Source organism: Diadema antillarum, unplaced genomic scaffold, assembly GCF_040938485.1.
Source record: "Diadema antillarum isolate AM-2024a unplaced genomic scaffold, OU_Dant_1.0 seq00000663_RagTag, whole genome shotgun sequence".
Lineage (NCBI taxonomy): Eukaryota > Metazoa > Echinodermata > Echinoidea > Diadematoida > Diadematidae > Diadema > Diadema antillarum.
This window is the reverse complement of record NW_027271575.1, coordinates 420,773-447,250: the sequence shown is the minus strand read 5'-3', so window position 1 is coordinate 447,250 and position 26,478 is coordinate 420,773. Positions and strand designations below refer to the sequence as shown.

The 26,478-nt window shown below is 38.5% G+C and overlaps 2 protein-coding genes across 2 annotated transcripts in view; one reads left to right on the top strand and one right to left on the bottom strand.

The window, feature by feature from the left end:
• LOC139736821 (microtubule-associated protein RP/EB family member 1-like) overlaps window positions 1-23,199 on the bottom strand; it is a 30,476-nt gene extending 7,277 nt beyond the window's left edge. The window contains exons 1-6 of the mRNA XM_071647483.1: window positions 23,137-23,199; window positions 17,015-17,157; window positions 10,591-10,736; window positions 8,389-8,605; window positions 5,468-5,577; window positions 4,751-4,903 (exon numbers count right to left, since the gene is read on the bottom strand). Coding sequence (XP_071503584.1) covers window positions 4,751-4,903; window positions 5,468-5,577; window positions 8,389-8,605; window positions 10,591-10,736; window positions 17,015-17,135 — 747 coding nt within the window. The 5' untranslated portion in view covers window positions 17,136-17,157; window positions 23,137-23,199. The remainder of the gene's footprint in view (window positions 1-4,750; window positions 4,904-5,467; window positions 5,578-8,388; window positions 8,606-10,590; window positions 10,737-17,014; window positions 17,158-23,136) is intronic.
• Window positions 23,200-23,308: 109 nt separating this feature from the next.
• The window catches only part of LOC139736815 (uncharacterized), a 118,028-nt gene continuing 114,858 nt past the window's right edge, over window positions 23,309-26,478 (top strand). The window contains exons 1-2 of the mRNA XM_071647478.1: window positions 23,309-23,563; window positions 24,415-24,584. Coding sequence (XP_071503579.1) covers window positions 24,473-24,584 — 112 coding nt within the window. The 5' untranslated portion in view covers window positions 23,309-23,563; window positions 24,415-24,472. The remainder of the gene's footprint in view (window positions 23,564-24,414; window positions 24,585-26,478) is intronic.

Here is a 26,478-nt window from a genome sequence, read left to right as displayed (position 1 = left end):
CATGAAAGTTTATTGGCATCAGAGCCATGAGCCTTATACGGATTAGAATACATCCCACTGGAATTATAACATGGGGGGGGGGGGGGTAAAAAGAAAGAAAAAAAGAAAACATTATACTGCCACATAAAATTTGTAGATTTATATAATACACAGCTTCACAAGAATAAGATAGGAAAATATATTGCACAACGTACAAGTATAAAATGAAGTACAGTCAAAATTCTGCTATTGATATTTGCTCACAGAGAAAGGCAGCGCGCAAAAAGCACTAATAACATGAAAGTACAAATATGTTCTGACACAAAAGAGACGATATTTTTATGGCAGAGAGAAACCAAAATGCAGGGGGAATTTGAAACAAGATGAGGATAATAAATTTTCAAGTAAGGAATGACACGGGGAACAAAATCAAATCAAAGAATCTGACTGAGAAATTGTACAATTGTACAAAGATGACGTAAACAGTTTACTTTCAGTACAGGCAGAGGGGAAAGTGCACAATTTGACGAGCAACATTTATTTTAGATTAGAAAGTGCTCTATCAAGCTTATGTTTCATCTCTACCCTAATACTGGTCTGATGCCCGATCATCTAGATCATCTAGGCTCCCAGGTTCTGAATCGGTAGCACCAAAGTCTTCAGGAACAGCAAAACCCTCCTGGAAGGCGGATTGATCCCAGCGGTAGCAGTAGGGGGGGAGAGAGAGAGAGAGTGGGGGTGGAAAGAGGGTGGGGAAATGGGGCGGAACAGGACCGGAGCAAGAAGTTAATGAATGGGTGCAATTTAGACGAGAGCTGCTTTTAACCTCACCAAGCAGAAATCGAAGGCATTATGAGAGATTCTCACAGAAGCGAGATTTTCTTCTCTTCCTTCGGCAGTTGGAAAAAGGAACTCTCCTTGGAGTGTAACTTAATCCTCTAGTGCATTCTAAAACCAAATTGTCCTGGTTGCGCAAGTCTATGTAGCAGCATGCATTCCTTCACAAAACACAGAAATCTCAACTCTTTTCACCAAACAAAAAAAAACTCTCATCAAATACAATCCAAGCAGTTCATTTAAAGGACAAGTTCACCTTCATAAACATAAGGATTGAGAGAATGCAACAATGTTAGTAGAACACATCAGTGAAAGTTTGAGGAAAATTGGACAATCGATGCAAAAGTTATGAATTTTAAAAATTTTTGTGTTTGAACCGCTGGATGAGGAGACTACTACAGCTTGCGAGTCATATGCGTACAACAGTATAAAGAAAATATAAAGAAAATTCAACATATTTTCACTTTTTTCACATAATAAAAGAGCACTTGACTTGGCTCTTTCTAAAGGCAGGGGGAATAATATTACCCATAACATTTGTCGGTAACGAGTCGGGGGAATGTGAACTTTTTTCATAAGATGAAATTTTGTGAAATTCTCTTTATATTTTCCTTATATTGTTGTACGCATGTGACATCTAAGTTATTCACACACTGCAGTAGTCTTCTCATCCAGCGGTTACTGCACAAAAACTTCAAAAATTCATTACTTTTGAACGGATTGTCCGATTTTCCTCAAACTTTCAATGATGTGTTCTACTAATATTGCTACATTCTCTCAATCCTTATGTTTATGAAGGTGAACTTGTCCTTTAAGTGGCCCCACTAAATTTACCACCCATGCAAGAGAGAAAAAAAAAGTAACGCCAGAGAAGGCCCATTTTTTCATCCGAGAAGAACAAGCACCATATGGGTTGTGGCATGGACTCATCACCTGAATGAGGCCAGATGGGGTGTAGTTTTTCTTCCCCTTGGAGGGGTGCTGTAACATTGGTGGAGCCACCTGTATGCTGGGTCATGGGTGGGCCATAACACCCCCTCCACTTCAAAGGCCATTGGTGGCATGCCTGTGGGGCCCCCGATAGATTTTGGTTTTAATGGGTCAGGAACGGGCTGAGAGGGGGTAGCTACTGGGTTGGTATTATGTAGGCTCACGGTCACCGTGGGCTGGGGCGGGGTCTGGCCCAGGTCGGCACCAACACCAAACTGGAAAGTTCCAGAGTCGTAGTCTACAGCCCTGTAGACAGGATCCCCAAGCCAGGGAAAGGGTCAGCCATCCCCGGGATTGGGCGGACCAAGTCCGGGACACAATGTGGGTGTTCGTGGGAAATGTCAGCAGCGACAGGGACAAACTGACCAGACCCAGGGACTGGTGCAGTTCTTCCACTCTGGGGCATATTGGGGGAGGGGGGCTTGAGAATCCAGTTGGGGTCCTCTTGTTGGGTGAGAACTCCACCTCATCAGCTGGAGGAAAAACCCTCCTGATGAAAGCCATGGAATGGAAGACAGTAACACCGTCAATGTACACATGTACAATGTATGCAGGGTACACATCGTGGAATTTGCTTGCATATTTCAGGAACTCCCTTCCAACGCAACATTCATCGGTCCCTGTATTTGAATTTTCAAGACAGGCTCCTAAATCACTCGTTCTGTGCAGTGAACATTTACTTTCAATGGGACATTTCAGCAAACTCGTCTCAACTCTCGAAATTGTCAAGGTGGTTTGGGTTCTATCTTCATCTAACAGTCAAAACAAAATGCTTCTTTTTTTTATGGGCCTTTTTTTTTGGGGGGGGTATGAATTGTTAAGATAGGCAAGTGCCATAATGTATCTCGCCCATTCACGAACAAGAAATTGTACGCGAATGGGACATAACAGATAAAATAAAGAGATAATAACAGATAAAAAGAGAGATATAAAAGGGTAAAAAATCTATGGCAAAAAAGAAACATGCCATAAAAACTTAACATTGGGCCCTTAAAGTTCGTTGACCCCTGCCTATGACCTTTGACCTTGTGAAGACCATCCACTCCCCAAGGGACACCTACCATCCAAGTTTAGTCACAAATGGAGTTATGGATCAAAAGTTACAACCCATAATAGAAACGCGCCATAAAAACTTAAGGGTGTGTACAGTTCTGGTCCAGGTGAGGATTTAGCATTTCATGTTTTGCGAGATATTCAGAAACAGTCTATGAGATGTCAAAGAGCATGCAATTCTTAGGGTTATCAAAAGATTATTTGATGAAAATCGATTTAGGAATGGCCGAGATATCCAAAAACAAGGTGAAACAAAGAGATCCTAATAAAGTTGTGGCCTCTGTGCCTTTTATCATTATCGGTTTTTTGGATATCCTCAGCATTTGAAAACCAATTTTCATCAAATAAATGTTGGATCCTTCTTAAAATTACATGCTCTTTCATTTTTCACAAGAGGTTTCTCATTATCTCACTTAGGAATGTTCAAAAACATGAATCCCCTCCTCAACCAGTACTGTACAGTCCCTTTAACATTGGGCTGTAAAAAGTTTGCTGACCCATGCTTGTGACCATTGACCTTGTGGCTGACCATCCACTCCCCAAGGGACATCTACAATCCAAGTTTGGTCACAAATGGAGTTATGGATCAAAAGTTATGACCATTAATAGAAACGCACCATAAAAAGTTAACACTGGGCTCTAAAAGTTCAGTGATGCCTGCTTGTGACCTTTGACCTTGTGGTGATCATCCACTCCCCAAGGGACATCTACATCCATGTTTAGTCACAAACGGACCTATGGATCAAAAGTTCATGACCCATCAATAGAAACACGCCATGAAAACTTAACATTGGGCCCTAAAGTTCATTGACCCTGCTTGTGACCTTTGACCTTGAGGTGACCTTCATATATATGGCAAAATGTGAAACTTTGTATGACTCCTCTTCCCTCAAAGTTTGATTGCAATTGAAGCCCAGAGTAAAGAGTTATTTCAGTTTTTGTGGCGTTACGGACAGACGCGGACGACGGTACGGACAGACGCCGCAGGCGATCCCTTAGTCTCCCCTCACCTTCAGTGGGCTCTACAAAAAGGACATGGAAGAGTAATGGGTGGTGATAAAGCCAGTTAAAATGTAGTTTGCATTTGAAATGAATGATACTCCACTGTTAAGAAAGAAAAAAAATGGCAATATTAGTGAAACCAAACCACAGAAATGATGTAGCACTTGCTTTTTTCTTCTTTTTTTTTGTGTGATGGAGCTTGTATTAGTATTTGCTACCAACATTTTAACAAATAAAATTTAGTACACAAATTCACTAAAGAATATACCGACTTAAAAGATAAAGTGCACAAACATTATCATTGATAGAATGCATGTAACATAAACACAAGTCAACCTTGCCTAGAAAATTTGTCAAGTCGAAGAAAAGTTCTACCCAATATGGATACAGGTTGAATCCATTGGGTGAAAATTCATTTAAATCGAAGAATTTCCTCCAGTTTCTCTGGATTATTAACTGCATACTTATATCTTTGTGTTTGTTGTTGTTTTTGTTGGGGCTTCTATTGCAGGTTCAGCACTCCAATTTGTTACCTATTCCTATTGAATATACAGCAGGTGGCTAGCATCGGGAAAGAGAAATCGATAGGATATCTGTACAGCAACGCAGAATTAGGTAATTGACCTGGGAAAGTTTTTGCTCTGTAACATTAAAAAGCCTCTTACAAACTATTTACAGCATTTTTTTCACAAAATTGTTAAAATGCCATTCTTGTGTATTCTGCCCATTAGTGACACGTAACAGAGCAGTAACACTGCGGCCACAAGTCGTCACCTCAAATACGTTTTTCTGACAAACTCGTGTGCGCAGACCTCCTCATCCACCCCCTACATCACATCTATGCATCGTCGGTAAGTGATAATCAAAACGAGGTCGTCCCCTATCCTACCTCCGTGGCGTATAAGACTTCCAGTATCTTCTGTACGCCACTGTGCTCCTCTTTCTCATGCTCTGTGCAGATGACCTCGATCTCCCGCAGCTTGCCGAAGTAGAAGTCCCGCTCTTTCTCCAGTCCGTTGATGGTCATTAGCGACTCTTTCAGCTGTGAACGAGGAAGGGACGACAATATCACAAAATGTTATTTAACCAACAATCGCAGGTGTGATATACTGGTGATGGGAGTTGGCATACAAGCATGGATTATTGTCAAAGCAAGGCATGGATTTTTTTTTTTTCACTTACACAATATCAAATTGCCTCCTTATAGCAAATGTCAACATTTAACTAATGAGCCATCTACTAGTAAATGATCTTTTACGCATTGTATCTTAATTTGGAGCAAGTATGTTGGAAAGTGAAATAATACACATTAAACAGGACTCAATGAATATAACTTCCCTCCAAAAGTAGCATTATGCTGTGCAATGCAATCCGCCCCGCTCCGGTCTCAAAAAAGCCCCGCCTGATTAGGATTAAACAGGCATAGTGATTTCTGTATCAACTTTCTATTCCTCCAGTAGTTCTATCACACAGAACTATTACTTACAGTTTCTGCCTATAATACTTTCACTGTGACTACAAAAACGACTAAAACTAAAACTAATACTTCGATTGCAGCATCAACCTCTATCAAAGTATGATTTTTACAATGATGCTAAAGAATTACCTGCATTTCAAGGTTTGCGATCTCCTCATTTGACACGGCATTCTTATTCGGGGCAGGTGGGCCGCCTGCTTTCCTTACCCCTGAAGAAGGAGCTGGCTTCGGTTTGGGTGCTGCAATAAGGAAAACGGCAGGAAAATCATTTGATATGGTTGAGGAGATTTACTGATCCCCAGAAGTGTAAATCAAGGAACATTTCACAGAGCAATAATGGTAATATTATGATAGTGATATTCTTTAAAATTATTATAATAAAAATAGCATAAAAATGATAGCATAAAAAGAAAATCATCTTCGCCACATAGATAACAAGGCACTTTAAGACAAGGCACGAGCAACAGAATAAACTAGAGAAGCACTCTGAGAGCGCAGACCTCCGCCAAGCATGCAGCTCATTTCCACCACTGATCTTGTTCTTCCATAAAGATAAGTGATTTCCACCCATACGTACTTATAGCATTGTGTGCTGAAAGTCGCCCGATTTCCCAATATAGAAGCCTTTGTTACGTCATAAACCCTCAGCTGCACGGTGCGCCTCGCCCTAGCAGAAACTAGAGCACGCACTTTAGTGCGCGCATGCAAACCTCAAATACGCGAAGCCTGAACTCCCAAGTTCATTGGCCCTACCTGCCAAAATATCAAGAATCCTTCATATATTCCCAAAAAATTCTTGGATCACTACCAAAAGTTAATCGTTTGTTACTTGTGTCATTCTGAAACTTTCCTGCAAGTTTCATCCTAATCCGTTAGCTACTTTTTGAGTTATTTTGAACACGGACAAACAAACGAACGAATGAACAAACCAACGAACAAACCAACAGTAACGAAAACATAACCTCCTCCCTTGGCGGAGGTAACAAGGTAAATACACCCCACACATGGAGCGCAAAGTCACAGAAATGAAGATAAAAGCCACGCTTTTTGCAGAAAATAAACTTTAGGCGCAACAAAACAAAATATATACCGGTATAAAAAAGAACTAATTCAAATACCTACAACTCATCTGTGTACAATGTTGTTTGTGGACTGTACGAGTAGTATTAGTGTTGACACAATCTGCAGAATGTGTGATGTAAAATTGTATACCACACAAGGGCACATTATATGCCTGTAGGACATAGCTAGACCCCAGTGTGGATGAATATACCTCTGGAATGTTACAGCTGCTATTGCTCATTGACACGCTTGTTTGAGGAATGTGAGCGTGCATGGTTGAACATCAGAATGGGCATAGTCTGTGTGCCAGAAGCTGAACCTTGTTGTGTTGTCCACTCTATGTTTTGTATTTTTGTATTTTAGTATTTCTGTTTTTTTTTTTGTTTTTTTGTTTTTTTTGTTTTTTTTTTTTTGGGGGGGGGGATGGTTTTACTGTATTTTGAGGGTGCTGAATTCAAATCTAGAGTATGTAGCTTTTGCACTCTGGAAGGTTGTGCGGTATTGAAGATGACTGCCGAAAACTGAAATTCCCATATACATATTTCTTTATAAATGGTAAAAGACTTGGGGAAAAATGGTTTTAACCTATTTTGGGGGTGCTCAGAGAAAGAATCATTCTCTTGAAAATGGCAAGAACTTGCTTGCCGTAACATCTGGAATGAGTAGATCCTTTTCAGGGCCACATACATACCCAAGAAAGAATACAAAATGCACTGTTAAGACTTCTACCACCCAATGTTCTTACTACCACCTCGGAAGTCTTCAAAGATTTCATCAGTACAAACATATTACGGCCACTAGTTTAGGGGAAAGGGAATGCGCATGACTGAATACTAGTTCTAATAAAGTTCTCCCTTTTTGGGAACTCTAAAACAATGTGTCTCAGGTATAGTAGATTCTCATGAAAATGGATGGGAATTCACAACTTATTTTCCAAGACATTCGTACTACAACAAACTACTTGCACTTTTTGGTTTCATGACAAATTGCTACTGCGACAGTTGCTTCCATGAAATATCTGTACGCTAAGCCAAACATAAAACCTATCTGCAAACATAGACCCTAACCCAGGGCTGCACACCAACCCATTTTTTTTTCCTACTGGTCTGACCTGTCTGTCAGACCAGTAGGTACCCAGTTTTTTGTTTTCTTATAATAGTTCATTCCTGAAAATGTTACTGGTCCGACTGTGATTTTCAGTGGTCAGGGACTGTCGGACAAGTGCCAGTGTGCAGCACTGCCTAACCCTAATCCTAATCCCCACGCCAAACTAAGCCTACAATCCTATCACAACCCTATTTACACCCTAACTCTATGTCCTTGGAGAAATGAAGACAGTTGACAGCAAATTGTGCCAGGAGCAAATGTGAGTCACTGCACTTTTCAGCTACCCAAGAAAGGATCACGGAGGGTACACAAGGAAACTATTAAAAAAACATCATTTAATAATAGAAGTATTACAAGAGGTCATCATAGATGTTTGACATTTTTCTTTAAAAAATATGAAGATTTGTAATTTCTCTTTTAAATTTCCTTCATATTATTGTACTATCGTGACATCATAAAGGAGAGTTTCATCTACACAGGCAGCAAAACGAATCAATGTGCTTTTAACAATTCATGACTCTCTGAACTAATATTCTCCCAAAATCTAAAAGGAAAAAAAAAATCACTAAGTGACTCTTTATTAACTAATCTTTTTGCATTCAGTAAATCCATGCTTCTGGAAGTTTTCGCTTTTAACTGGCCTATTGATAGCAGGCCTGCTAGTGCCCAGGACAACAATAAAACTTAGCAAACATAATTTTGACAGGAGCACCAACACTGAAAAATGAAACAAGCTGTTTTGGGTTACGAGTTCAGGGTATTCACAAGGCAGCCAGGTAACCCAAGGGGATGGGCAGCTTGCCTTGTTGGTCAGTGAAGGAAACAGGGTGGCTGCTGCGTACTTCAAGAGATGAACACAAGCATCAGGGCATGTTTCTCACCTTGTGTACGCTTTGGAGCGCTCGTTTCTGTTTTCCGGGTTGGGGCAGCTACCCGGCTCGCAGCTGGCTTTGCAGGGGCCCCGCCTGCTCCCCCTCTCGCCGCCAAGGCGTCGTACTCCTGGCCCCCGTAGTTGGCATCGAAGAACTTCTTGAACCATTGCGCAAATTCAAAGTTGTCCTGGAACTTCCCCTTGACTAATCTTTCTACAGGGATGACCTAGAGGTAAAACAAGGAAAAGTAGAAATTACGCGGTGCGTAAAATATGTCCCCGCCGGAAGTAGCATTTAGTAGCAAAATGTACAATATCGGTAAAAAATCAAGGTCAAAGGTCAAAGAAGTCAAAGGTCAAAATTCTGTGTAGAAGTTTTGAAGCCCTCACCTAGTGCCATCACAAAAAGCAAACGGAATCGAAATCGGGTTAGAAATGGCAAAGGAGTAGCATTTTGTAGCCAATGTACAATATAGGTCAAAAATCAAGGTCAAAGGTCAAAGAAGTCAACGGTCAAAATTCTGTGTAGAAGTTTTGAAGCCCTCACCTAGTGCCATCACAAAAAGCAAACGGAATCGAAATCGGGTTAGAAATGGCGAAGGAGTAGCATTTTGTAGCCAATGTACAATATACATGTAGGTCAAAAATCAAGGTCAAAGGTCAAAGAAGTCAAAGGTCAAAATTCTGTGTAGAAGTTTTGAAGCCCTCACCTAGTGCCATCACATAAAGAAAACGGAATCGAAATCGGGTTAGAAATGGCAAAGGAGGAGCATTTTGTAGCCAATGTACAACATATAGGTCAAAAATCAAGGTCAAAGGTCAAAGAATTCAAGGGTCAAAATTCTGTGTAGAAGTTTTGAAGCCCTCACCTACAGGCTGTAGTGCCATCACATAAAGCAAACGGAAATTAAATTGGGTTAGAAATGGCAAAGGAGTAGCATTTTGTAGCAAAATGTACAATGCAGGTCAAAAATCAAGGTCAAAGGTCAAAATTCTGTGTAGAAGTTTTGAAGCCCTCACCTAGTGCCATCACATAAAGCAAACGGAATCGAAATAGGGTTAGAAATGGCGAAGGAGTAGCATTTTGTAGCCAATGTACAATAAAGGTCAAAAATCAAGGTCAAAGGTCAAAGAAGTCAAAGGTCAAAATTCTGTGTAGAAGTTTTGAAGCCCTCACCTAGTGCCATCACATAAAGCAAACGGAATCGAAATCGGGTTAGAAATGGCGAAGGAGTAGCATTTTGAAGCAAAATGTACAATATAGGTCAAAGGTCAAGGTCAAAGGTCACAACTGAAATTCTGTGTAGAAGTTTCAAAGCTCCCATGTAGTGCTATCATATAAAGCAAACAGAATAACAATTGGCTCATAAATGACAGAGAAGTAGCAAATTGAACATTTTGATCACACACGGACGCACAGACAGACAGACGGACGGACAGACAGACGGACACACGGACACACACACGTACGGAGCCCGTTTCATAGTCCCCTGCTCGAACTCGTTCGGCGGGGACAAAAATTCAAGAAGGTATCAGCATTGGTAAATCTATTCTTTGCTTTTTTCCTCTGAAAAATAGCAGACTCGTATCAAACAACTTTTTGAGACTCTTTGTGGAATTAGCCTGTTTGCTTGTGGTGAACTATGCAATACAATGAGCACACATGTATAAATGTTGTACCTTACTGTGACTCTAAATCTTATGTGACCAGCAACTAATTGGACAAGTTTCGCCCTCATCCTGATATCACGAGTGTGAGAAATTTCGGACTTAACAGAGCAGAATTTTCCAGGCCTTAAAAGCATTTGTACAGGCCCTGCTTTTGCATTCAAAGAGCTTGAGCCCGGTGTTTGGACATTCCAGGAGGGTTGATAACCAATGGCAGCGTGTTACACTTCCACTTGACCAATGGGCCTAGACAACTAGAAGTCACTATTGGGCGAGTAATATAAAGGGGCACCTGCCCATTAAAAGTATGGGGGTCCTTGACCAATGTTCATTGAGGCACATTGGTGGATCAACTTTTGTTGTGCCCCAACGGCTTCTTGAGTTTTGGGCACATATCTGGATTTTAACCTGTTGAAGACGAGTTCCGAGTATACTCCAGCAGGCGTCTATGGGAAATGCGTGTCTTAGCAAAATCAGCCTGTCCTCAACAGGTTAATTTGGGGAGCAGAAAGAGAAAATGCATGGAGACATAGAGAGGGACTACCTTGTCTACTCCGACCTTCTTGAAAGACAATTGTAAGAGTTTCCAGTTTCCGATGTACTCGTGCTCCTGCTTCGCGCTGAACTTCACTTTTTTTAGAGGTACACAGTTTTCAAAGAGCATATCCATGAACTGGCAATAGGCGGCCCCTATAATGACAAATGAAAAATAAAAGAAAACAGCAAACCTGGTCATTGACAAACAGATAGGAAAAAGATCTTCCTGGACAGAAAATGTAGCAAAAAAATAACTTGACTTCATTAAAAAAAAATAGAAATGAAATAAAATAAATAAATACGTGAAAAAAAAAAATGCCTCATTTCACAAAACGAATCTAAATGCCTCAAAGTCCAACTGCAACAAAAACTGTTTTCATGAAACATTGTTTGAGAACAAAAACCAAACAACCATGACTATTTTCATCATATGTACACTGTAGTGTACAATTGTATTACATTTTGTTCCTCTCTTGTTTGCTAGGTCAGAAGAAGAGGACAAAATCTTATCCAGCTGTACACAATTTTGTATATGGCCTTTTTTACGATCAGTGGTGTAACTTTTGTACTCGGAGGGTCAAAATTTCAAACAAAATATTTTTTCATTATTCTGTTTGATTCCTGTTTGAAAGTATTCAAATTTTTGAAAAAATAACATTTCAGACCTTAAAGCTGAAGGGTTATTGGTGTAATTTAAGGAAAACCCTGGCACCTGAAGTAAATTTAAGCAAAATTTTGCTTTCATGAATTGCACCATATTGACAAAACTCTGTAGTCAAACTTCACCATGCAAAGTTTATATGGTTAACAACAATATATAGTTTGTGAATCAAAACTATTTGGGGGTTGAATATAAAGTGAATTTTTAAAAAAATACATCAGATTTATAAATTTTTGCTAAAAATACCAATTGACATGCAATTTTTAAGATTTTAACTATTTATTGGAGGGCAGGCCAGGTCAAACTCTTACTATAACAAGTCTTTAAGAAGGGCTACCTTCCTATGTAGGTTAAATAAAATTCCAATCATTTCTTTAAAACTTGGATTTTTCACACATGGATGTTTCGGAGGTGACAGTTAACATATTAGAATGTTTCGGAGGTGACATTAATATTAACACTCACTTTTTTTTTAGAATAAGTGACAATAACACAAAAACTTCTTCTTTTTATCAATGTTTTTAATAATTATAACTCGAGAACAAGAAATTAACTCCTGTTTCAAGCAGATAAACCACACAGAACAAGTGTTTTGTTACACTTCATTAATTAGCATGGGTACCGGTAGTGTGCCTTCCATTTGGGCGAAGGATGTAAGCTAAATATTGTAATCTGAAGAAACATGGCATTTCATTTTCTACCTTAACTTGAGATGAGGGTGTGAGATCATTTTAGTAATGTTTCTTTGCTCTCTGAACATTTTATTCCACAACACCAGGGAAGAATCACTTCGTTTCGGAGGTGACATTCAATGTTAACATTGTGTTAGAATATTAATTTACAGTAAGAATATGATGGACATAAGCTAGATATTGTAACCTGAAGAAACATGGCATTCCATGTTCTACCTTAAATTGAAATGAGGGTGTAAGATCATTTCAGTAATGTTTCTTTACTCTCAGAATATTCTATTCCACAACACCAGGGAAGAATAACTTTGTTTCGGAGGTGACATTCAATGTTAACATTGTGTTCATGTATTCATATACTATGTCCCCCCCAAAAAATTTACAATTAGACTTTTGCATTGATAGCACCCAATATGATTAAATCAACTAAATTCTACTTTGGGGTCTTAAATTATAACATCTTAGCTCTATTTTGCAGAAAGCCCCAGTCAATTTGGTTAAGTGATCTCAAAGAAATGTGGATTGTTATAAAGGATGTCAGGAGTCTGATTCTTCCAAGTTCAGCACTTGGATGCTCTTGGAACTGCATATTAATGTGTAAGCACAATATACAGAACTTGGAGGGAAGGGAATCCTCACATGCTCTACAAAAATCCTCAATTCTCTTTGACCTCTGAAGCAAAGTGAATGGGGTTTTCTGTAAGGCGTGGGCAATGAGTTATAGTTTCAATCCCTTACATTGTATTTTAGATTGATTCACTATCTTTAAAGTTATCGTTGCGGAGGGTACCACTGTAATTTTTTGGCGGGGACATACGGTATGAATACCAAAGGCAAAAATTCTTATTTGACTTGTGTACGTTTTTGTTTGCAGGTAGTTTTATAAATACATTAATTCAAGGATGTTCATGAATTCTTCATCATCCTTGATAGCCACCATACCAATGTTATGATACTGGTGAAAGGTGTTTGGTTCATCTGGGATAAATTTTCTATACACCAGATTCATTTAAACTGTTGACATTACTAAAATATATTGTACATTTTTTGAATTGATTGAAAATTACCTGCAAATCATGCATATTTAACAGTCACTTTTGAGAGTAAAAAGTATATGATAAGAAAAAACATTTTATTGTTTTTGAGGTGACACAACACAGAGACAACCCAACTTCTCAGGTGTTAAATATTTAGTGAACATTCATGTCTTTCCTCATAGCTTTAATTTTCAAATATAAGCTCTTTCTTTCAGTTTTTACTTGTTATTTTGTTTGGTTATTCTCTTTCATGATAATGGATACCAGCTCATATTTTGTTTGAGATTGTAATTCATACTAATCTTTAACAGGTTTTTACAGTTTGGTTAAGACAACAGTTTGTGTTTCCCAGCTGAAGAGAGCAGCATAATGCTTTTCTGTGAACTTGAGGGGAAAATTTGTTTTTGTTCAGTAATTTTCCCCATCAACTTCACAGAAGGTCCCGGACACAAACTGGTCTCAAATAAACCTATAAGGGACCGAAACTGGAAAAGGACAAGTTCACCTCAATAGACATAAGGGTTGAGTAAATATAGCAATATTAGTAAAACACATCAGTGAGAGTTTGAGGAAAGTAAGGCAATCCGTTCCAGAGTTATGGATTTTTGAAGTATCTGCTCAGTCAAAGCTGAATGAGAAGACTTCTATAGCTTGTGATGTCACATGTGCACAAAGATATAGAGAAAGTATCAAGAAAATTCAACATTCTGTATTTTCATTTTTCTTGCACAACAAAAGAACACATGACTTCTCTCTTTTGGAAGGCAGGGTGAATAATATTGCCCTAAAATACATCAGAAGCAAGTTCAAGAAATATGCACTTTTTTCAAAAAGTAAAGTTTTGTGAAATTCACTTATATTTTCCTTATATCGTTGTATGCATGTGACATCATACACTGTCGTAGTCGTCTCATCCAGCAGTGATTGCGCAGATACTTAAAAACCCATAACTTTTGAATGGATTGTCCAATTTCCCCCAAACTTTCAATGATATGTTTTACTGTTGAACATTTGCATTCACTCAATCCACATGTATATGAAAGTGGACTTGTCCTTTAAGAAACTATTTTCTTTTCCTTGAAATTCCAGTACTTAAAGCCAAATTCTAAGATAAAACATAATAACAAAACAAGGTAAACACCTCATCAAAAGTACTGAAATAGAACTACAAATTTTGTTTTTTTTTTTATCTTTCCCTTTCCAGTCCTGGGGACTTGTTCCTCTGTTCACTTTAGTTGTCACATAACTTCAATAATCTTTAAAAATACAATGTCATAAACAGTTGGTTCAACTTGGAAAATGTAATAGTTATTGTCATATTAAAAAAAAAAAGTCACATAATTTTGTTTATGATTACCACATTGTACATGGAAAAACAACAATTCAAGAACAAGTTGTGCACCAGCTATAGGCATGTGGCCTTTTTGTGGAGTTTGATGATTTGATGATTTTTTTTTTTTTTACATTCTTTTTTTTAAAGATTGTGGACTAGGGCATGCATGAACTGCCACATGTATTACTTTGGTATCAAGGGAATTCTGGTGAGCTATGTATACAAAAGTCACTTCTGTTGTGATAATTTTGTAGTATATTAAATGTATTAGAAAATGTTAATAGATAGTGAAAAGGAACTGAAGTCTTGCCTTTCACTATCACATAACAATATGGTGTTAACAAACAATGTCACCTCCGAAACACAAGAAAAAGCAACCTACAAGGAAAGCTGTGATTGGTAAATCTTCACAACTAAATTGCTTGTTGGAAATCAAGCTTCTAAGATGAAAGCATCTATATGTTTACTTAACTAAAGCAGGAGAAATGATCTTGATTACAATATTATATATACAACAGATGGGTATATTTTGTGCATTCTCATTGTTAAAAAAAGTGAAAAAATGTAAATTTGCCCTAAAACGTACAGTCTAGTAATAAAAAAAAGAGTGAGAGTGTGGTAGTTGATTTCTCCACTTTCAGACTTATGTTACTAAAATAAATGAAACCATTGGAGTACATGATATGGTTTCTCTTCAACAGAAATGAACAAAAAATCTTGTTAACAGTGTTTTGTCACCTCCGAAACAGTAATTTTTAGTTTTTATTGAATCTTTTATTAATCCCTAGAAAATTCTCACTTCCTGTTGCCATATTACTATTGTCATCCAAAAGAGATTCCTGTCAATTGGACAGAATCAAACAAAATTGCTTTGTCTTCGAGAAATTATCAAATATAATATGCCTGTTGTTTCGGAGGTGACAATTGTTTCGGAGGTGACAAGTGTTAACGGAAAATTGTAAATTGCTCCGAAATGAAAACAACAGGCTATATTTCTACTACCTTCCTTCAGAGATAATGTGAGGGGAAATGTTACATTTTTGCAAATGTAATGTATAACTGATGTCAAGAATAAAAAAATTAAATACATAAATCTGTTGTCTCGGAGGTGACAGAAATGTTAACGGAAAAGTTACATAAATTTATAAATGCTCACCAAAATATGATAAGTTATTTGAATTAAATAATCTTTGGATCAAAGTTAACTCAGATTGATTACTATTCTGTTTTGATGGAAATTAGCAAAGTTGAATTTCAGAATTGTGAACAAGAGCTAACTCAAAAGAGGGGTTAATTGTTAACGGAAAATGTCACCTCCGAAACATAAAGTTTGGACAATTTCAGTATTTAAAGAAGACAAAGCAGAACCTGGTAAACATAATAGGTCTTAATGTTGGATACCTGTCTATCACAACAGCAACAAAAATAATGAAAAGGAATAAACAATTTAATTTGCTAGCTCTGACAAAAATACTATGTCAGAGTGAGTACACCAAAAGTGTTGGATTTCAAGCATGTAAGTGCCTGCCACATCTGAAAGAAAAAGAGAGGAAAGTTCATTAAGGTACCCAAGGTAGACACTGTGGGTGGTAAGTTTATGAGAAAAAATAATGCATATCTGTCAGTGTATAAGAAAGTTATACACCAATTAGTGTCAATACTGCATTTTACACCACTGATTGTAAAAATGGCCATATTCAACTTCTGGGACATACATTGTTTCTCAAGCTTATATACCTGACATATACAATATATGTACACTGTGTCTATTTGCAAACTTTAACCCTATCAAATTCATCTTTGCTCTAATACCCTCACATATACTGTATATTGTATAAGCCAACCTGCACATATCAAAAGAAAAAAAAAAGCAAAAAAAAAAAAATTATCATAAACTTCTTGTCATATAAACACAATATACACTGCATGGAAAAAAAGACAACAATCAAAATATCAAACGAAGTCTGTTTTTCAAGGAAAAACCACCAGTGTTATTTCACATTCAAACGTGTTCACTACATGTATTACACATAAATGATATGTAATTTTTTTTTTATGCAAGACAGGAACCTAATTTCAAAAATTTTCAAAACAAAAATGAAAGAGAGAAAAAAAGTTTTACACGCAAATATGTTCCATGACATTTTCACTACATTTGTACATCTTTCATAGGCAGAGGAATGTATCAAAGCTTGTCGACTGCATGCTGAGTGTGCCCCGATGAATTGCTGCGTAACATCACAGTACTGCCCTGGGCTAATAAGAAGATATTATAAGGTGTAGTTGTATGTAGTTGAGAGGATGGCTGGTGGAAAGAAGCTCATCTCACTGTTAAAGAACCAATTTTTAATTACTATCACTACAATTCCCTCCCTATGATAAATCTGCATAAGTGACAGGTACACTGTACGTTGTAGATTTACAAGATATTCAATCTGTAGAGTTTGTAAAATGTATGTACTACACACTTATCCAGCCGAGGTGTTGCAGAATGGCAAGTGATGTACCGGTACCCAGTACTGATGCTCAGAATAGCACAGCATTTGCAAGTTACATGTAGCTTTATACATAGCATACATACATGTATCAACATGTACTTTGGAATATGTTTTGAAAATGATGCTACAAATGAAGCTTATTGGTGCTGACAGATAGACAATGACTCACTTCTAAAGTTTTATGATATTTTAAGCTTGATTTACGGTACTCACCAGAGCACAAATTCTCAATTTTTGTGTAACCAAGACCGAGACACATGTTCACCCAGTTGATCATCTCATGCCTGCTCAAGTTCTCTGACGTAACAGACGTCTGAAACACGTTGACCGCCATTCTCCTTGCTCTTGTAATAACTCTGTATTGGAGCAAAAAGGAGGGGAAAAAATACAGGATAAACACCATCCATAAAACATCCACAATATAACAGAACATGCTCTTGATGTACAATTGTAGGTAGGGATGAGGGTATCATATTCTCATCAAAAGCTGCACTTCAAAGATTGAATCTGAAGAGTAGATGGGTTCTTACAGGGACATTAATAGACATTTTCATCTAATAAACCTGAATTGTTGATGCTTTGTCTTTCGCAGTACAAGCACGGAACAGTGAGACATACACACGTATATAAAGCACTTGCCTGATTGCCAAGGGCAAGTGAAAATCAAAGTTGGGTAAGAGTTTAAGAACAATGAGAGAACATGCCTACCCAAATTTAGCCTTTAAACAAGGCGACTCGCTCTGCGTGCCCCCGTATAGCGCGTTTACCCCACAAACCTGTTGGCCGGCGAGTGGAGCGAGCCGCCTTTATCCACTCGTTCAGGGATGTGTACTTTTGTCGTTGTTGTTGCTTTATATTCTTTGACAAATTTGCGTACAAATTTGACGCAGAAAATACACACGGCACCAAGGCAAGCCTCGTTAATATTAAGTAACTATACTACTTAATATTAACGAGGCTTGCCTTGGTGCCGTGTGTATTTTCTGCGTCAAATTTGTCAAAGAATATAAAGCAACAACAACGACAAAAGTACACATCCCTGAACGAGTGGATAAAGGCGGCTCGCTCCACTCGCCGGCCAACAGGTTTGTGGGGTAAACGCGCTATACGGGGGCACGCAGAGCGAGTCGCCTTGTTTAAAGGCTAACCCAAATTGGGCAAGCAAAAAGTTTTGAAACCACTGTTTTTCTCACCTCTTCTCTCCTACAAACCTACATTTGTACAAAGTCAACTATACAGGAGCCCACAGGAAATGACTGTTCCATGATGCAATGCACTACATTGTAAATTTCCTTTGCAGCAACTTTCCAATGCTTTAATGAGAAGAAGTCCCATGGCAATGTACGTAATACCAACACTCAATCAAACCAGGTTTGTTAATATTCCAATGTGTCCAAGCATACAGATCAATGTGTGCTGTTTATTCAAAATGATTGTGTTTTATTAAGCCCTCAACTTTTCTATTTTCATTCTTTAGTCTGTTTTGATTTCATGATCGACAGCAGCGCATGAGCTGTTGCGTAGGGGCGGGCAGGAACTGCTATAGATGTCGCTATCATGTGTATCCTGTCTGCTGCAAACAATGTACAAGGAAGCGCTTCTTTGAATGTGCATGCACTTCAATGTGCACTCATTCACATTTTTGCGATTGTACATGTGCAATATTGTAGATCTACTATACACGGCCAAAGTCCTGCGATACGTTGTATAATGTACCAAAACTTTGTCATAGCGGGGCGATTTATCCTTACAGTCCGTGAGTTGTATCAATCACAAGTTCCCCATTTAGACCTTAAACCAAAGGTCCCCAATCAATGAGAACGTACAATGTACAGCAATGCAATAAAAAGCAAATCTCCTCCTGTAGGTACGCAAGGCTCGGTCTGAAAATCCCACAGCTTGCATGGCTTGCCCGCTGTCTGCACTGGTGGATGCAGCGGGACACTCACACAAAAAGTGCCCAAAGAATGGTGGACGGCAGAATTCAAGAAAGTGAACTCATAATACTTACTAAGTGATAAGTTTGCTGACAAATTCGAGTATCCACCTACTCTATCAGTGTGTAATAGTAATTTCAATTCAATTCAATTCAATTCAATTCATGGTTTATTCAATCATCTTCGCAGCTGAGTAGCTGAATTGCGATAATTGTGTATACATAGTAAAATGACATAAAAATAACATAATTTCATCAATTAAAACACATCATATAAAACATGCATTACAATTTTCAAATACTTCGTTATGAATACAAAATCTAATGAATTCACAGAATTATTGCAAAATGTCATTATGCCTGTAATTTTAAATGATATGAGTGCGTCACGAAATTAAAACTGAATAAACTCGGTAATCCTGATATGAAAACATAATAATGAACCAAATTAAAAAAAATGCTATTTGATAATGTAATGTATAATATAGATGTACAATTTGGAATATACATCTACTGTATAGACTCTATAAAGTAATTGTTCCAGTTTGCGGCCATGCGGCGGTTTGCGGCCACTACAGCATATTCGGTCATATAACGCTGAACACAGCCACACACTTTATACATGTATACCACACATTCACTAAGACACTGTCATTCTACAAAAATCAACCGATAACATGGAAGAAATCTCCAACAAAAATGAAATTTTCTCACTATAATGATGACATCTCGCATCAAAAACTTCATTTTTCGGTACTTCTTAACATCACAGTTAAGGATCAAGGGTCTAAGAAACTGGATATTTTGTCGTTTTCCCGATGTTTGTGGATTTCGAATACATGTCCTCACGTAGAAATAGAACTTTCGGAAGCCGATGTGGGATGCCATTTTTTCTGGAAGTGGATGTTCCGATCGAAAAATACGAAAAACATGAGAAAGACAACAATAACACCGCCATGCCTGTTTGCGATCAGTGCAAGCGCGCGAACCCTTTTCACTAACTACGACCAGCAACCCCATACGCACAGCGTAATGGGGCTGCGCACTGTAGCATTCAGGATCTTGACAAAGTAGTATAGCGGACTAATATCAACTTAAAATCGAAAAATTTCTTCAATTTGAAGACTCAGTAAAGTTGAAGTATTGACAACAGGGTTCGTGCAACGTTTAGTTCTGCCAATTGTCCCTTTTTGTTCAAATTGATGACTCAATGTGACTCGATCCAGAGGAACTTTGGAGAAGTACAGTAAACCTCACATGAGTCGAAGCTCTCGGGACTGACAAAAATGCGTCGACTTAAGTGAACTTCGACTCTCGCGAGAGTCAATTTTTTTTCTGACTCACAGTTATGTACATGTATTATAGTACATTTGCATGCATGTGTGTGTGTTTGCATTCAAATTTGTCTGTTCTTGAAGATAATGTTCTTATTTTGTTCTAAATTGAACATGGCATTTGTATCAATACTACATGTAGCAGTTAAACGTAGTTCTGAGAATGCCTGCCCTAATGTGGCAATGTGCATGTGCTATGTCTATGGTGCAACATAGGTAGCCATCTCTGTCAACCTACCCTGAGACAAACACTCTCCCAGGCCCATCCCACCTCCATTGAACAAAACTATATACAGCCAGCCGGGCACGCACAAACAAGCTCCGCCCACTTGCCCTGTCACTAAAATATTAAAGCGATTGGTTGACCAAGGAGTTCTGGCTTGACATGGATAAAGTATGGATGTGCTGTGTGTATGGATAAAGTATGGATCGATGTGCTGTGTGTATACATGTATGTATTCAACATACTGTACGTGAGGAGCGGTACGGTGAGTGTGCATGCTTACATGTACCTGCAGCAGGTCAGGGACGGGGTTCTGCAACATGCCGATTTTTTTGTTCTCCTCTAAATGTAATGAGAATGCCAGACAAATCTTCTTCGGCTCAAGTGATGTAAACTACGTGTATTTTGTACAAAAGGGACTGAATGTTTTACTTCGACACAGCCGAAATTCGACTCTCGTACTTCGGCTTATCCAAATACTTCTTAGAGAAAATACATAGGGAAAAATCGGGGCTTTTTATTTTGCTTCGAGTGAAGTGATTTTCGACTCACTCGACGTCGACTTATCCGAGGTTTACTGTACACTGAATTGACAGCCAGCTCATGCGCACACAGACTCAATGGATTTGGGTTTGTACGCATGTGATGTGTGCGCATGCGCTGGCAGTCAATTCAGTGTACACGTAGCTCTCCCAGGTTTCTCTGGACCGAGTCATATTAAGTCATCAATTCAAACACAAAGGGACTATTGGCAGACCTAAACGTTGCACGAACCTTGTTGTCAATACTTCAACTTTACTGGTAAGTCTTCAAATTGAAGAAATTTTTCGATTTTAAGTTGATATTTGTCCGCTATACTACTCTGTCATGATTCTGAATGTTACAGTGCGCAGCCCCATTACGCTATGCGTATGAGGCTGCTGGTCGTAGTTCCTTTTTGACGTGCTTTCGCAATGGGACTTAGCGCTTACGCAACGTTCGCGAGCCACAGTGAAGGCATTCAGCAGAAGATCGTGGAGCACACACGTATCGCATAGGAATTGTATTTTGTACATCAGGCCGCGAACCGGACTACCACGGTCGGAAAGCGGCGGACGTTGTACCGGATCGCAGCCATGGTCTTTTTTTACTATCGCGATGGACATTGGTCTTGCAATTTTCACAATATTGTAAATTGGTAAGTGGTCAACCGCTATAATATAACCTGGGTTAAAGCAATTAGCAAGTTTACGTTTCAGAGTGGAAAAACCCTTATGTGGCCACAAACTGGGACTTTCACTCTAGATCTCTAGAGTAAAATACCCAATTTGCAGCAGGGTGCCCATTTCTTGCAGGGGCACTTTCATCATCAACATTCATGATCAATAAAACAGCTAAATGAACATGTGTGCTATACTGTACATGTAGTCCCACTTCAGAACACAAGCAGGAGTTACTCGCAAGTATTAATTATGGGAAGTGACACCAGATTGGGTCTTTTCATCAATGAATGAAATGGCCCTTGCCGCAAATAGGCACCCTTTACAAAGCCTGCCACAAACAGGGTATTTTACTCTCTGCACATGCACATGATAAGGTTAGTTCTGATTTTATTTTTCTCTTCACAAATTATTTGTAAAATGATGTCAGACTTCACTCTCAAGGGGCCGATTCGTGCGTGGAGTGGCGAGAATTGCAGAAAAAAGCATCAAAAATTTCAAGTCAGATCAGGCCGAAAGGTGTGGCAGCGCCCTGCAACGAGCGAACTTCAGTGCTGGCACCCGTGTTTCTGTGTGTGTTGCGCTGCACACTGCTGGTTGAATAAAACTCGATTTTTTTCCTTGTCATCACCGAGAATAAGATGTGTTGATTGTGTGTTTAACAAAAAATCACCGTACAAACTTACAACTCCATGTCACTATTGTCAGATTTGAGATGGATGATAAGTGAACAGGGGCAAGAGGGACTTAGCTTTATGAGCATCGCACCCCGAAAGCCTCACTTACACCTCATGAGCACCCGGCGCGGCCGGCCATGCGGACTAGGCTTATTATATGACTCAAGGGGGGATCCTTCTGAGCAGGACCCGCCCCCTCATGGCTCTGAAATGAGCGGATTTCCCGGACTGATTAGACTTCAAGAACTGACCGTTAGGACCCTACCACTTTTTGTTTTGTCTGTAAGCCTAAGACTAAGAATAAGATGTAATGTTAAAGTTCAGTATAACGTTACAGGATAGAACTTTCGGTACCGGTAAATGTTCATTTGATCCTGATCGTGATCCGAATCAAGAATGTTAATTTAAATAAAATTTTAATGGAATCGAGAAAGATTCAAAGATCAGTATAATTCAGGGATCTACTCTAGCAAGTTACAATGATTTAGTACAATATCAGAGAAAAGATGTCGGCCCAAGGCCAAGATGTCATGCAGGCATTGCCAATGCCGCAATGGATCTGGTCTAACCAACGTTACGTACATGTAGTACCTCCTACCATCCACATGGCAGGGCAGAGCAGCAGAAAAACATCGGCGAGCATGACAGTATGCATGGTACAGGAATGGGGAGTGCTACTGCTACTACTACTAGCTGGTGACGTGAGTGCAGTCTCAGATCTACTCTGTATGTACAGTACCGTTGCTGTACATAAGACTGAGTTTTACGACCCCATGGCCCATCCATTCGGATCGTAAAGAGAGCGAGAGCTTTGCCTTTCACCGCGTACTTACGCAAGTCATTCATCAAACATAGCACAATAACTCATGTTTTTCCCCAAGATTAATAATGATTATAATTTTCAGTGATCCCTTCGTTTAACGAAACGACTCTGATTTAGCATTCCAGAGAAAATGTGTAACATACCTTTTCCAAACTCGATGAACTTCCCTAGCCAAGTTGCGAGAGTTCGAGTACACACGTTCAAATTTCCGGTGGATCAATAGTGTGCGCAGGCGCAACTTTGAGGGCAGGTCAAAGATCACGTGCCTAATTAAGTCATGTGACCTGCACTTCACCAATCAACACAGGGCTTAGGGAAGTCATAGGAACGTTGATCAGCAGTGTGTGGATCTGTCATCACATTATTTGATAAAATCTACCGTGTTGCAGAGTATTCTAGACTCATCATTTTCATGACGTTATTCTATGGTTCCTAAGCAATATAACGGATTGATATCGATGCAGAGACACGGATGAGGGGATGTATTAAGTCATTCAACAGATGAGTCATTCGTGATTTCCATATTATTTCCAGGGCTTGAAACATGTCAGCACCTACATTCTTTTGAGGGTAAGTGAATTTTTAGGATAACCGTACATGATAAAGATTTTGATAATTCCTGATTAGATTCGCGAATTGTTATGTTTATATATTGATAGAATGCTTGTCATAAATGCCGTCTGTTCTTTATTTTCAAGCCTCATCTCCTTGTTCAACCAGCAAGGCATATTTGAAGTGCTATTGTCACACAGACCAGCACGTTCAATTTTCGAGTTACCCATTTCAACAATGGATCATGCTTGTTCGCACCTAATGACTTCCGGGTTTGGTTTGCCGAGCCCGATGCACTATGCATACGGTACCTTACCCTTGGCTGCTGAATACTTTCATGCCCGAAGCGCTGGGGAGTTCTTTACCATACGTCCCGTACCCCGCCTGCCACTGCAGCTGCTATTACTAAGTCAGTAAGTGCTAAATCTGATTTCGTGGTGCGGCGCAGTGCAGTGGACACCAGTAAACTGTGATGACCCAGACATTGGCAGAAACGTCAGTGTAAACACTGCATTCTTATTTTCATGCACCCATCATTGTGGAACTCTTGCTGTCAGTAGACTTGGGAAATTATAAAAATAATCAAAACCCTCCAAATTTCATGTCCTCAGTCATTTGTTTTACAAATTGCTTAGCCTTAGCTGCCCTTATTAGTAATGAAATAACAAAGCCAGGGAGAAATTTGACTCCTGGTTTTAAACCAATAGGCAATAGCAATTCTTTGCTGTCATATAGTAGCTACACTAACTAAATCTATCTAGGCCCTATTGTGGACATTGTTTTGCCTTTGCTGACAAGTGCAAGTACCTTTACAAAGCAGGTAGAAAGAGAAAGCCCATGTTGGATATTTGGTCGCCACTCTTACGTAGGTGCTTCATGAAATAACAGCCACCCAGCGGATATCGTGGATGTGAGCTTGGATTTAATATGGATTTAACCAAATTGATGGAGGCCATAAGGAATCGTGCAGCTTCGGACGGAAATATCGTATATGAGAATAATCGCAGCAATGAGGCGGAGTTGAGATTGTCTACGTCCTGTGAGTGGATGTGTAAAGTCTCGTCTTTTAAGGCTGAAGTACCGTGTTGCATATCTGCTGCTTGATTGCAATGAATAAACTTGACTTGAGCAATGTGCATGAATATGTGAATCATTAACAGTGAAAATGCTTTATTTTAGATAGTGCATTATGACAGTTTCCATCCTGGAGTTTATTTATTTGAATTGAGTTTGTTTTTGACTTTCAATAAGTGGCTTTTCATTCAATTTGATTTTGGATGAGTCATACTATTACTCGTTATGATGTTTGAAACTTCTTTGTTTTTGTACATGTATGTGTGATTACTACTCTGCTTTAATATTTGTTCTTCAGAATCTGTAAAAAAACAGACAACTGGTAAATATATATCTACAGGATATTGACATCACTTTAGCAAGTAAATATTCAGAATTCTGAAGAGTAGAATGTCAAGCATGATCCTGAACCTGTTCACCAATATGATTATGAATTTATGATGTGACAATATATTTTTTTTCATGACGATTTGTACTGTAAAAAACTTCTAATTTTTTATAAATTTATAGATTTACAGGCATGGGCATTGTTTTGTTACGAGCCCAAATTATTGTATGTTTGTAGCTGTTGAACTGCATGTATTGTTCTGATACAATTCTAGATTTGTAGATTTGCAAACCTAAATTTGATTTAAGGGCAAGTCCAAGATATCGCGCACCATACGTATGGGACATTCAGAGATTTCAAACCTCTTAAAAGTAATGAAGGAGCACTTTGGATTTTACTGTTTATCATCAGGAGGACTGGTATCCCTGAGAAGAATATTGTGTATGAGGGCAAGTCCAAGATAACACGCGCGTTACGTATGGGACATTCAGAGACTTTTATGACCTGAAAAATAGTGTTAATGGCTTTTGATGATATTAAACTTTATCATGGTGATTGATATCTAGGAGAAGTATAATAATGCAAAAAATGGAGAAAAATGACCTTCACAATTATATTCTAGAGGAGAAAATAAGTGCCGTTACGTATGGGACCAGAAAAATTTTGTTTTTTTGAACATTTTTTTCAACCTCAAAACTCTCTGAAAGTATTTCATTCTACAACTTGTAACTCACTGTGATGAAAGTCACAACACTCAAGATTATCACAGGTAAGTTTCGTGTCATTAGGTAAAAAGCTCTAATTACAGGTTCTAATTAAAGACAGACATGACGTGTTACGTATGGGACAGTTACGTATGGGACAGTTTGTCCCCCATTCATTTAGTGTGTGAAGAACCATGTTTATGGGTATTTTGCATAATTATTGAAGTAAAATTAGTTGAAACTACTCAAATACTGATCCAGATTGTCAAGGAAACAATATTCCCCAAATATTCACCATCCTAATCATATTCAATCATATTTTTATATTTTTATGACCAACCTAAGTATGCATGCCCTTTGTCCCCCATTCGTTTAGTGTGTGGAGAGACATGTTTATGGGTATTTTGCAAAATAATTTTGCAAAATACCCATATAAAATCTTTTTGCATAATTATTGAAATGGAATCAGTTGAAACTACTCAAATACTGATTCAGATTGACAAGGGAACAATATTCCCCAAATGTTTACCATCATAATCATATTTAATCATATTCTATGGAGTATGTACACGTGTATGCCCTATTTCTATCAGGATAGTTACTACTGAAAAATTGAATACAGAATGTAGTTTAAAGTGTTTACTTCCATTGATGATGGGCAGTTCGCCATTTCGTTTCATTAAGAAACAACTTGACACAAGAAATATTAATTTTTATAAATAAGCAATACCTGTTGCGTGGAACCTCAGTGATCGAGTGTCTGTCTAGCAGTCAGGTCATTAATTCGAGTCACACCTCAGTATGTATACCCATGAATTTTGTCGTGG